Genomic DNA, 13,476 nt, shown 5'->3' on the forward strand with positions numbered 1-13,476 from the left:
AATCTTTTTATTTTAATATCCGCGGAAAGCTGTCTTTAATTCGATATATCTGAGGAAGCTACAAAAGACTAGAGCGTCAGTTTATATAATTCCTTCGCAGTAGCGAAGCTACTTCATAGTTAGAAATGGACGTATGTTTGTCTGTCTGAAAAATATTTGGAAAGACGTGATTTTCTCAGCTCCTCTTGAAGGTTTGCTTGGTTTATGTGATTGCCCCGCAGGGATAGGCAATTGGCCCCTCAGGTTAGAGCCCCCCGCAGGGGCTTGAAATAGAGAGAAAATCTACTGTGAAAATACAACGAAACGCCCCTTAAGAGGGAAAGGGACTGTACCTGTTATTTTTTAGTTGTTGTAAAGGTTTACTAAACCGATTAGTAAGTAATAATCTACTTTGTCCGTAGGTCTATCTGCCGTTCATGCTAAAATACATATTTGTAAAAAAATATATAAAGGTTTTTTTTAACATCTATCATAACATATCTGTCTCAAACGTACGTTCTCCTGTATGTCCGTCCATACGTCACAGTTACCTCTTATCGTTAATTCGACATGCTAGAATTGTAAACTTTTTGTTTGTAAATTGTAAAAGATTCCTAAGACAAAAGGTATAATCTTTTAAACGAAGCATCTCTACAACAAATCACATAAATGTAAGTATGTCCTTAATCAGAATCCATAATCTTGCATTTTTTGCAACAAGTTTTTCATACATGACAAGACAATGCACGATAAAAAATGTACATCTTCAATAATGATCAAACAAATTACCCCTTCAGCAGATTATAATTATTGTTTCTAAGCTTCTAATGCTAGTTTAAACCCAACAATCAATATTTAGCATTTTAATGCTACGCTAAATATGTACGAGATTATATTTGTTTCAATAATAAGTTGTGGAGCGATTCTTTAATGACATATAATGTATATTTTATACACATACCTACCTACTATGTGAAGTTTAAACCTCTTTTTTCTAGTTATTACTCTTTCTCTCGCTTACACGGACGGACAGACGGACGGACGGGCAGACGTACAACTGCACTGACTCGTAAACTATCCGGGAGGTAGGGGACATTGGACTGTAAATTATACTGGTACCCAAAGTTTTAAAACACATTGTTCATTCCTGGGCTTCAAAAGTTTGGATACTTTTATTTTGTCCAAACTTTGAACCAATAGATTTAATCTACAGAAGGGACAAATATCAATTTATCATCCATTGTCTTATCCCTTGAGATCCCTGTAAATCATATTATAGAAAAGTAACTTTACATACTTTTACAAAAAGGAAAAAATAGCTTTAAATAATAGAAAATCGTCCAATAATTTTATCTTTCTAGGACATTAAAAGCTTCATTGTAAAGGAGAGTCATATCGGTTCTGCAGTAAGCGAGATCTTTCTATACAGACAAACAAACATCCTGTTACTTTAGTATAAGGATTGCATATATGCAGCATTTTATAATTCATTTCATGTTAATCCTATTGCTTAATGTAATACCTGGGATGGTTTTAGTCTATTTCAAAGGATAGGATAGTTTAAGGCTACTTTTCTGCCCCCACCCTTAAAATCGAATGAATCTATTGTATTCTATTGCTATTTTTATGAATATTTTTGTGTAATTTTCATAGGAACATCTTAAGTTGCAATCTTGCGGTAACTTTTTTCGGTGTTCCCATAAAACATCCGTGTTATCGAGTCTTCAAATTAAGGATTTTAGTTGGTTGAAAAAAGTTAAGGACTTTTTATTCAAGCTTGATTGGTTTGTTCAATCGAGCAGTGTTAAAAATCATTCAACTAATATTTAAATAGCTAAGCTTCAAATAATGATTCTTATTATAAAAAAAAATTATAGTTGAGTAAATGGTTAAAAAGGAATAATCTTAACTAGCGGCTAACCCCTTAGATCTTCCACTTAACATTTCAAAACTTTTTGCTTTTTTTCTGGAGGAGAGGAGGGGGGTCCAATTGGTGATTTGGGAGGGTGAATGAGCCATCACCCAATATAGTTATAAAGCTTCCCAAGACCTATGAGAAGCTACCCTGCAGCAAAGGAGAACCATATAGGTTAAGAGATCCTTTACTTTATTATACGGATTGCTAAATAATATCGCCCCCCTACTTCTATTCATATGAACACCAATTTTAGCACCCCACCCCCTCCCCCGCAATAAAACATCCATCCCATCCTTGTCCAAATGTCATAGGAACGGTGGACTTTTAAAATAGATAAAATTGATAACGTAAATAGCAACTTTAATATTATTTCCATTTATTCTCCATTTTAAAGAAGCTTCTAATAAGTCTTGGGATGGCTTTGGACTGTTTTATTTATAATTTGTAATGGTTTTAGGCTATTTTCTGCACTTTTCCCACCCTGTTAAATGCTAGGGGCGTAGCATAAGTATTTGGATGTGTTTCTGTATGTCTGTCTGAATGTTAATTAATATATCTAAAACAGCTATTCTAACAAACTTTTGTTATCAAAGCAGGGATCATAAGGGATAAGACAATGGAAGATAAATTGATATAAATCCCCAATGAGGATAAGGTGTAGAATAAATCATTGGTTTTAAAGTTTGAAAACAACTAGTTTCTGTAAAATCAATCAAAATTTAATCCGAGTACCCAAAGATTTTGAGCCATGAAAGATATAAAACTAAGGGAACAATTGTAATTATATTCCAATGTCCCCTCCCACCCTGTATATTAATCATTAACCCTTCCTTTCCTAACTATTTATAAGCTACCAAAAACAGAATTTAACATAGTTGTGACAATATTTGCAAAACGTTTGCTTTAATAACTAAAAACAATCTTTATATTGAACATTATTAGCTAATAAAATCAAAACAAATATAAAAGAAAGCTATTTGGAAAATATAGCAAAAAAAAGTATATCAAACGTTTTGAAAAGGTTATTTATTTTAATTGTTTGCAAATTAAGCATAGAAATAAAAGTAGCGAAGTAGTAACAAGTCTAATTGTGAATTTATTTTCCAATATGGCTTTGAAACCGATTGATATCCGCAGGATTATGACCGGTTCTCAACAATACAGCATTTTATTACAGACAATTTTGCACGAAATAAACTGGTTTTAATCCTAGGATTTTTTATTTTATTAACCGCGGAAAGCTGTCTATAATACGATGCAATAAATAACTATTCTCAAAAAAAATTAAGATTTTACGATATGGGAGAAACACCCCTACAATCATAACCCCCACCCCACACCCCTCTTAGAATCCTCCTTTCTTTCTTCTCTCTATCTCTCTCAGTCTCTTTCCCCATCTCTCTCTTTTGCTTGCTTGATTAACAAAAGTGAGCATGTTCGCTTTCGAGTTCTCTTCTCGTATTTGTCAGTCAGTTATAATACTCGCAGTCTAACAGACGCTTTTTCTGTATAATACTCTACTATAGTAGGTTATAGATCAATATATACATATTTTAATATATTATATTTAAAGTGATATAAAATGAATTCTTTACGAAAAAGTTTAAGAAGAAAGTATCGAGAACCAAATTTAAGTATAGGTAAGGGGCTTTATCTATTCCAAACCGATTAATATCTGCTGGATAAGAGACGGTTCTCATTCATACTGAAAAATCATGTAAAGATCGCATTATAGACAATTTAGTATCAATATAAAAATTATGAAATTTAAAAAGTTTGGTGGCCCCTAGGGGGGCGTCTTATTATTTTACATATCAATATCCGCGGAAAGCTGTCTATAATTCGTTGCAATAAATAACTATTATGGAGCGAAGCATTTCTATAGTTAGGACAAGTACGTACGTCACTAAAACATCAATAAATTCATGGTTTAATACATTTTAAGGTAGGTATGAAAGTATTATCTCAACGATTTAAAATTTGCCCAAAATATAGCAAATAATGACTTCAAGGTTTTTCTTGAATATTCTATTTCAGTGTGTCTGGTTAAAAATTATTTTAGTACAATTTCCTGTAATATTACTAGCGGCTGCGCTCCTAGCATTTAGTTCTGTAATTGAATAAGTAAAGAAAGTGTAACAAATTAAAACTATTAAAACTAAAACATCTTAAACCATCTAGGGAGAACTCAATCGGTTCAGTAGTTATCAAAATCTTAAGCTACAGACTTTAATACTTTGTATAATAGAATACATTAAGCATTTTAAATTTATAGGATAACTGTCCTGCATTCATAAGCAAATAATTAAAGTTCCTAAACCTAAAATCAACAAAATAGTTAGTATATCACTTATCATAATTGCAACTGATCTACGGCCAAAATATAGCCTTCCCCTTTTGTTTCAATTTTTATTAGAATTGTCCCATCTTAACATGGGGATTCCTGTAGTAGCTAGGTACAATTTAGCAACTCTATAATCTTTTAAGAATTTATAATAATTCAACATTTTCTACAGATGAGTTTCAAGAAGGTGTCCAAACTCCATAAATGTAAGAAGAGAGTCCCCCTCCACTCCCACCTCAATCGCCCCTTGAGACCTCTAGTTGATAATAATTAAACCTATTTATTGTGGATGAGTTTCAAGAAGGTGTTTAGACCTTCCAGCATACATATAAGAAGAGTCCTTAACCCCCCTTCCCTTCACCTCAATCGCCCCTTGAGACCTCTAGTTGATAATAATTAAACCTATTTATTACAGATGAGTTTCAAGAAGGTGTTCAAACGTTCCAGCATAAATGTAAGAAGAGAGAGTCCATGAGAATGCGAAAACAAGCGAATGTTCTTCCAAAGGTATGAGTTTTCATATTATAGATAGCTTTTCGCGGATATTAAAATAAAAAAAAATAGAGATGTAAACCAGTTTTGTTATCTCTGAACGACCGTTGGCCCGGCTAACAAAACTGGTATTAATTTTATGATTTTTATTTTTATATCCGTGTAAAATTACGATGCTGTATGTGATTCTTCAGTATTACTGAAAACTGGTTCTAATCTAGCGGATAACAATCAATATTGAAGCTATACTGGAAAAATCATAGCAGACAACATTATCCATAAGTAGCGCTGCAAGATCAACCTTAAAGATCTTCAATCTTACTCCTAATATGTGAAAGGTTAAATTGTACATATACTTTTAAAATAGTAGCAGTTGCATTGGTACCTTTTTAGTGTATATGAATACAAAATAACTTTAAACATCAAATGTATACATATTAAAACAAAGCAGCAGTAAGTACAAGTATATTTATAAAATAAGACCATTGAATAATCTATTTGGAAATCCCTATTTACATCTATTTTTAGTAATAACCTGATTCATATTTAGGACAATCGATAAATTATTTCTTGGATGTTACACCAGATTTTAATGTACTCTGATAGAATGATACTCACAGCTGGCTAAAATAACGATACCCCCCATCCACCACCTCCCCTCCTCCTAATAGATGAACGAACTGACCAATAAATGAGCTCCATATTAGCAAGTTAAATTTACGACAAATTTTCCCCTGTCAATATATCCACGTATATCCTATATCCATTATTATATTCTAGGACATAGAGGCGGCTATAGAGAAGGAGGTCAACGTAATCAACGCCTCCACAAAGCTACTGGAGGCGTGCCACAACCCCATCCAACGGCTAGAGGTCGCCAAGACGCTGATCCTCAGCAAGGCCCGCCTCAACTGCCTCAAACTAACGCCGCCGGCGCAGCCGAAAAACGGCGGAGCCGCTGCGGTAAAACCGCCGCATCACTTGGGCAACGTCTACCTGACGGGCCTTAGGGTGCCGTTGGCGTGGAACATCAACGATCTGATAAACCCGCCGACACTGTTAAAAGGAACGTTTTCGGCGGCCAAGCCGCAGTATGCAATGTTTGCTGTAGTGACGTGTAGTAATGGTGGGCCGGCTACCGCCGCCGCTGGCGGTGGAAACGGCGGCGGCATTGCCTTTGATACGGAGTTGATCACGGCCGTGGATTCTGAGTTGTCTGAGGTGATAATAAACACATTATAATGGACTTAATAAGATCTTAATGAAAATAGCCTAAAACCTGTACAATTACATGTTTAAATTGACATCCGCTTTACAATAATACAACTAATACCTACCAAAAGATTATTAGTCCTAAAAAATGGGTTTTAAGGATTTTCCACAAAAATAACTCTATGAGCAAAGAAACCGTCCCCATTATTTTTAGATTAATTGAAATTAAGTTTTTATTATTTGATGTCATATTAGGTTAGGTTATATTGGGTACAGGGTAGTTCCCCATTGCCCAATGGTACAGCATATTTCCAATTAATTTTTTTAAAGAAGGGGGGAGGTTAAATTTTGCTAGATTAGGAGGAAAAGCTTAAATATATTATTGGAATTATTGTTTATATTATATTGTCCCCAACCCATTACCTATATAAAACAAAGTCCTTTATAATGTGCAATGTCGGACAGGTGACGTTCAACGAGACGCTGACCTTTGCCAACGTGACTCCCGACTTCCGTCTGGACGTGTCCCTGTACTGCTGTAGACAATCCCCAGCGGGGGGTACCAGCACTCTGGCCAAGCTTACTAGGTAATCAGGAATATAGTCATATGTAAATATAAGTTATCTTAAGGGAGAAGACAATGCATAAAAATTTACCCCCCAATGATGATAATCAAATTTACCCCATAGGTAGACTAGAGTTTGTATATGGTTTATACTTTATACAATCCAACCAATGTTCAATAAAATTATCCAAAGTTTTTAAGTCAATAAGTGAGAGAAGATGTTTAGAAATTTCTTTTAAGTCCAAGTATTTTTTATAGTCCAATGTCCCCCTGCTTACTTTTAGTGTTTCAAATGTATATCCTATTTTACAGGGATCTAAAGGGATAAGACATTTGCTATAAACTGATCCTCAAATCACCAATTACCCCTTCTGTAGATTAAAATTAATGGTTGAAGCGTTTGAACACACAACATAAACCAATCAATCAAAATTGAATAAAAGTTTCCAAAGTTGTTAAGCCAAAAAGTAAGAAAACTTTTTGGGACTAGTGAAATGAATAGCCCAATGTCCCCTCCCTCCCTGCTATTATATTTGTTTTAAAGTCCTATTTACTTATCAACTAAATTATTTGCAAGGTCTGACCGCACCCTTGGAAGGATAAAGTCCTTGTTGATGATGCGTAGCATAAACAACAACATCAACAAGTCAGCTGTCCTACACAACAGCAGTCATCACCAGTCACAGGAGAATGAGTTCCAGTGCATTGCTAAAGCAAGGTATGTTCTTTTTTTATTGCACAAATTAACCCTTTTGAAGATTACAATTAGTGTTTTAAATGTTTGGACACTCAACTTAAAGAACTAACCAAACAATATTCAAAAGTCCCTAAAGTTGTTTATCCAACAAATAAGAAAATGTTATTAAAAAACTTTGGAGGCTGGTGTAATAAAAGCCCAATGTTCCCTTCTTCTTTATCAATAAGTACCTTCTTTGTTATTATTAGATATTAAGAAGAGTTAGTAATAAAAATTGGTACAAATTGTATTTATATTTTATACCTGTCAAAAATTAATATTTTTGATATTATCAAAAATGTGGTTATTATTTGTGTACAACCTACTCATCATCATAGAATTAAATGTCCCGATTATGTTGGATTTAAGCAGTTTCAAAAACTGAATTAGCATGTTGTGCTATATGTTATTTAAATGTCAATCCTTATCAGGAAATGACATTACTTTCCCAAATAAAAAATGTGGTTATTTGCGTACTACTCAGTACTCATAGTCATTAAATTAAATGTCCTGATTATAGTGGATTTAAGCAGTTTTAAAAACTAAAATTGCATGTTAAGTTTAAAGTTATTAAAATGTCAATCCTTATCGGGAAATGACATTACTTTCCAAAATCAAAAATGTGGTTATTTGCGTACTACTCATTGTCATTGAATTTTGGATTTATGCAGTTTTAAAAACTGAATTTTCGTGTTATGCTATGTGTTATTAAAATGTCAAACCTTATCAGGAAATGACATTACTTTCCAATTTCAATTGATTTGAATTGTCATAATTTTCATTTACTTCAATAATTCTATTCTTGGTAAGCGCCAAAGCACATCAGTTGGCTCCACAACTCCCAAGGGGTTACGCCATCCATCTGGTACAGGGTTGCATAAGGCTCAGATTGTAATATAAATAGTCAATATCTTAACATAATGACACGAACTAGGAGATGTGGTTAGGTCAGTCCTATGCTAGGTACCTATTAAAATATAATTATGTCTTGATATATCTAAATGAATAATGAAAGAAATCATAGAAAACAACATTCAAATCTACATCAACCAATCAAACCAAACCACAAACTATCAAAGAATGTAGTTTAATAGATTTATAGATATATATCAGTATAAATTATTAATCAACCATGTTGTACCTAATCGGAAAATAAATCTTATCTTATCTTACACTGAGACTTTAAGCTTTTAAAATTGTCTCTGCCAATAGAAATAAATTTTAATTATTACAGAACTGGGGATAGAAACAGGGCATTAGATTATAAAATAAAGAGGTGGGCCATGAAAGAGGCTTAAAAAAAAAATATTTCACATGTCCTGAAATCACTTAGTCTTGCACTTGTATCAAATCTTTTTTATGTCTGAAGTATGAATAGGGACAAGGACAACAAATTCATTTTGATTTAACCTTTCCCCTGAGTATTGATTACAACTTTCTACTTGTGTCAAATATAATACTAAGGAATAGTATTTGTACTTCTATTCTATATTAAGTCATATTTTTCTTTAAATGTACTTCTGTGTAATTTTTATAAAAATTACACATGTTAAATGCAATATTCTGTAATTTGTCAACAGATTAATTAAGTATTGCAAATCAAATTAATTATTGATAAACAATTTATATTGCATGTAGAAAGGAATGCAAATTAAAACTGGTAACACTTACATCAATAAGGATAATTGCAATATTTTAATAGTATGAATTAAAGAATTTGTAGGAAATTGTTTTTTTATTTTACTTTATATTGTAATCTTAAGAATCTTTGTTCATTTTTCCCAATCATTATTATTTATAAATGCCTGCATTTTTTATGTGAAAATTAGGAATTTCATTGACAAGTATCTTTTTGTCACAATAATTACAAATCTAAAAATGATCAGATAGTAACAAAAAGGGGTAGTTCAATTACTTTTCATTTTTTAATAAAGAAATTGTCATAGAATCTTAGTATACATTTCCTACAATATGACAAAATTCTTTGCCTGACATGGGATTTTTTCAAGTCAAGACTGGGAATTTCATTAACAATGGCAAATGACTTTTTGTTTGAAACTTATAAATAAACCTTGACTTATGTCAGGGACAATTCTAAGAAAAAATTGTCAGATAATGACAGATGGGGAAAGTACAACAGCAGAAATAAAACCTTCACATAACCCTTTCTTTCTAATAAAGTAAGGCAAATTAAGTTTTTTTTCACATAAAACCTTCCTACTCTAAAGTTTTAAAGCAAATCATAGGATGTATACTACAGAAATGATTCTTACAAAATATACATATCTTTACTGAAGTAAGGAACGGGGCTAATAAACTTATCTTTACTCCAATCTTCTGCTTATGTTTTACAATATGTAAATTATTGTTTTGTGTTTAACACGGTTTTTAGAGTGGTTTTAGGCTATTATTTTAATGCCGCTTGTACTCCCCTAGAAGCTAGGGGCTAAGCAAATATTATTGTTAATAAGTGTCAATGACTTGCAATGATAGTAATACTTTAAAAAAATAACTTAAAAAGGTCTAATTTCATGACAGTTAAAATCCTATTAACACTTTGTATTTATATCAATATATTTATCACTACACCCCTGAATGTAGCTGTGTACTATGGCCTGATTTTTGTACTTTAGCTTTCCTTTTATAACTTTTTTATACTATAGTACATTGATATACACATACAATATTATTTATTCATTTAGGTTTTTAAAAGCAAAGCTTTTCTATGATTAGGGTCGGTCGTTCCTTCTGTATCTGTTAGCTCTTTGAGATAATTTAGATATGTTAAAATTGTCCTATAGATTTCAAACTTTGCTTGTTGATTACTATAACTGTTAAGTGCGATTAAAGAAGCATAGCAACTCTATAATTGTTTTCATTGTCTTATTTTAAATTGTCTTATTATAAAAAAGTTTAAAATTGAAAAAAAGATGATAACGCCAAATAGTTTGTCTTAATGTGCTATATCACATAAAATAAATCTAAAAAGGTGTCGTGGGTAAAATCTTAATAAACAAATTATTGTTTTAGGTTGGGCTTGAAAGACATCCAGACGGACGGGTCCAGCAGTCATGTCTGGTGCCTGCAGCAGCAGGACCTGGCAGGATCAACCAGTGGCGCAGAGGACTCCCAGCAGCCGCCGCTGTATGACTACTTCTCTTTCCGGATGTGGGCCAAGCCGGGATATAAAACTGAGTCGGCAGCTTGCACCGCTACAAAGGTAGAGTTTTAAAATAAAGTTGGTCCGCCCATTAAGATATCAGGAACGGCTAGGTTTTGTTATTTTATTTCCTTAAAGGGGTAAGTTTGATTGGTTGATTCATTAGGCTGAGTGTCAAAACTTTTCAACCACTAATTTTAATTTACAAAAGGGGTAATTTTGTATATCATCATTAAGGTAGCTGTGTCCTGGCCCAACGCCAGCGACATTGTGGTGTCCAACTGCCACGTGCGGCTGCAGCCTAACATGCGGGTTGCCCTGTGGATGTCTGAGTCGATGGTGGCCCGCGGAGCAGCGCCATGGAAGGAGATCTTGCTCACGGAGAGGACCAGATTGTGCGCCACCAGCGATAGGGATGGAGTGTGTTTTTTAAAAAAATAAATATAGAATATATGTAGATATAATGACAGGGGAATATTTGTCGTCAATTAATGCACTAATAGGTATATTGACCTCATCAATTAGTTAGTTCGTTCATCCAGTTGTAGGGGAGATATCGTTATTTTACAAAGCTACAAGTTTTAGTTTATTAGAGTACATGATAATCTGGTGTAAGATCTAAATCCATTATTATAATCTTAATAATATTTATCCTCTATTAACCTTTCTCTGTCTTAATATATTACCAACACTTACGAAAAATAATATTTAGAAAATTAAAAAAAAATTCCATTTCAAATAGTGACGACGATTATGAAGAAGACAGTAGTAACAGCAGCTTTTCAACTGTCAGCGGATCAGCTGCTGCAGCCGCGGCTAGTGAAGCAGCCGCCACTATAATTACACTGACAGAGGAGCGGTATGAGAAAGGCGGCAGCGATAACGATAGCGATTATGATGACATAGAATACGGCGGCGGTGAATCGCCGGCCGAAGTTCAGCTAGTCTCGCTGGCGTTCAAGACGCCGGCCGACTGCGCCCGTATGTTGGCCGCAATGCGCTCCCAGCTGGCCAGCTACATCGCTTGGAACGAGTACGAACGGATCGCGGATAGGAATGAGATTTTGAGTCCGTTAAGCGGCGGCGGCGGTGATAATGTGCTATACCGCGATTCGCCGCCAAAATACCGCCGCCAATTTGAGAAGCGCACCCAGAGTAAATTGATATTGTTGTATAACCAGGTTTCTGGTATTAATTTGCTGAACGGCTACCAGCCCAAATTATAAAATATATTTAACACCTGTCTTCAACATATTACAGGTTTTTAAAAATAATTTTTATAAGATTTAGACAAAGATTTCAGTAAGGATAAAATCTTTAGATGAGAGAAAGTTCTATGTTAAGTATCTTTTTTAGAAGTGTTAAAAATTTAAATCAGTAAATTAGTAACTTTAAAGATGTTAGATTAAAGATTCAAGGAAATTGTAAGAAATTGGTTTAATCTCCTCTTTTCTGACTACAAACATTTCATTTATTGTATCTTGAATAATGACCTTGAATTAGGATTTTCTCATTAAACTCTTATCATGGAACTATCCCTTTACAAACACATGAGAGAAAATTATGCTTTCATTGTCATTAAAATATCACTCATTATCATTGCTCATTCTTTTCATAACTCATTATTTAACCTAAATTTTTTCTTTCAAACTGTAGGTAAGTAACTTCAATAATTAAAAAACCATGGCACTATCCCTTTCAATCACAACATAAGTTTTTTCATCCCAACATCACTCATTCTCATAACTCATTATTTCATTTTTTTTCATTTTTAAAAATTATTGATAACTAGATTGGCAAACCTAATCTTTATCTATCATGTTCTTTTATTTATTCAATTTTCATCAATTAATTTAACTTACAGGGTTAAGCTTTTTATATTTTCATATCTATTAAATTTATACATTTTTCTCATAACTAATTTTCTGTACTTATTTATCTTATAAATCATAATTTAATCTTTGTCTATTAAATTTCCAATATTTACAAATACTAGATTCTCAAATTTAACCTAGGTTGACCTTTCTGATATTCATTTATACCATTTTAAGGCGGTTCACTCACTAAATATAGCATTAATTCTCACTTTAAAATGAATGTTTGTGATAAAATTACGCTTTTGTGTATAATCAACAACATTTCATACTAAATTGTATCATTATTCTGTTTTTGTTGCTTAAGTGTAAAACTTAATCTTTTTTAAAATCTTTGTCTACACTGTTGAACTTTCTAATTTTCTTAAAGATATGTGTTCCAAGACTTAAAAAAAAACAGAAGTGGAATGCTAATATTTGGCATGGCAGTTGCTCTGATAAGGTGCAAGAAAAGTTTCTTTATAAGTAATTCAAAATTGTCTAATTTAGCCAGAAAGAGTAATAAAAAATTAGGCGATTTTTCAATGGGAGCAACAGATCTGCGGTTGTTTATTGCTCAAATCCAGGTTGTACCCCATAAAAGCAACAGCTATGCCAAATTTGTGTTTTGTATACACCTGTTTTAAAAGTCTTAGAGCATAGGAATACCCTTCTAAAAATAAGCAGAAAAAATTACCCCCTTTTTCCATTTAATCTGATAAAAATGTTTCTTTAAATTCACTCAACTTCCTTGAAATCAATTAATTTCGCTGAATACCTACCTAAAATAATCCTAATATCAATTAATTGATATCTTTAAAAAAATTAAATAAAACCTAAATTATGTTGAAGTCAGGTGTGCAGATTTTGTATATATAAAATAAAATATAATAAATATAAATTTTAATCAAATTTTGTGATAATTTTAAAACCACTATCATCTGATGCCCTGTGTAATAAGTCATGTATAGTAAATTTTTAAGCATTTTTTAAAACCTATTAAATCTTGTAATATATTTATCTATCTATCATTATAATGAATTTCATACCTATCATTTTGTTTACAAATGTAAATAAATTCTAATTTCAATCTATTTAGTGTTAATTTATAGGAGGAAAGGGACATTGTGCTGTTTATGACATTATTCGCCTAAGTTTCACAGTAGGTACTGTTTTCTTATTCGTTGGCTTAACAAATTTGTGGACTTTAATGTATT

At 32.7% G+C, this 13,476-nt stretch overlaps 2 protein-coding genes across 4 annotated transcripts in view; one reads left to right on the plus strand and one right to left on the minus strand.

Annotated features, from left to right (window-relative positions):
* The window catches only part of Nemp (Nuclear envelope integral membrane protein), a 47,124-nt gene that overhangs the window by 19,095 nt on the left and 14,553 nt on the right, over positions 1-13,476 (minus strand). The window lies entirely within an intron of this gene.
* On the plus strand, positions 3,321-13,351 carry LOC145317914 (rhotekin-like). 2 transcript variants are annotated; one of them, XM_080159197.1, is made up of 9 exons: positions 3,321-3,537; positions 4,657-4,748; positions 5,514-5,954; positions 6,411-6,532; positions 7,088-7,228; positions 10,277-10,466; positions 10,644-10,815; positions 11,145-11,666; positions 13,112-13,351. In XM_080159197.1, exons 1-8 carry the CDS (start codon positions 3,480-3,482, stop codon positions 11,630-11,632), a joined length of 1,704 nt encoding a protein of 567 aa, XP_080015323.1. In that variant the 5' UTR covers positions 3,321-3,479; the 3' UTR covers positions 11,633-11,666; positions 13,112-13,351. The 2 variants fall into 2 exon arrangements, with proteins under 2 accessions (XP_080015323.1, XP_080015324.1); XM_080159198.1 differs by having other exon boundaries at positions 13,116-13,351.

Source organism: Acartia tonsa, chromosome 4, assembly GCF_053477335.1.
Source record: "Acartia tonsa isolate MP-2025a chromosome 4, ASM5347733v1, whole genome shotgun sequence".
In the NCBI taxonomy this organism is placed as follows: Eukaryota; Metazoa; Arthropoda; class Copepoda; order Calanoida; family Acartiidae; genus Acartia; species Acartia tonsa.

Excerpts from the sequence above, each read along its gene's own strand:
- LOC145317914 (XM_080159197.1), top strand. The coding sequence starts at position 3,480 with ATGAATTCTTTACGAAAAAGTTTAAGAAGAAAGTATCGAGAACCAAAT. Across the intron at positions 5,955-6,410 it reads TGGATTCTGAGTTGTCTGAG|GTGACGTTCAACGAGACGCT; the intron begins GTGATAATAAAC and ends AATGTCGGACAG. Across the intron at positions 7,229-10,276 it reads CAGTGCATTGCTAAAGCAAG|GTTGGGCTTGAAAGACATCC; the intron begins GTATGTTCTTTT and ends TTATTGTTTTAG.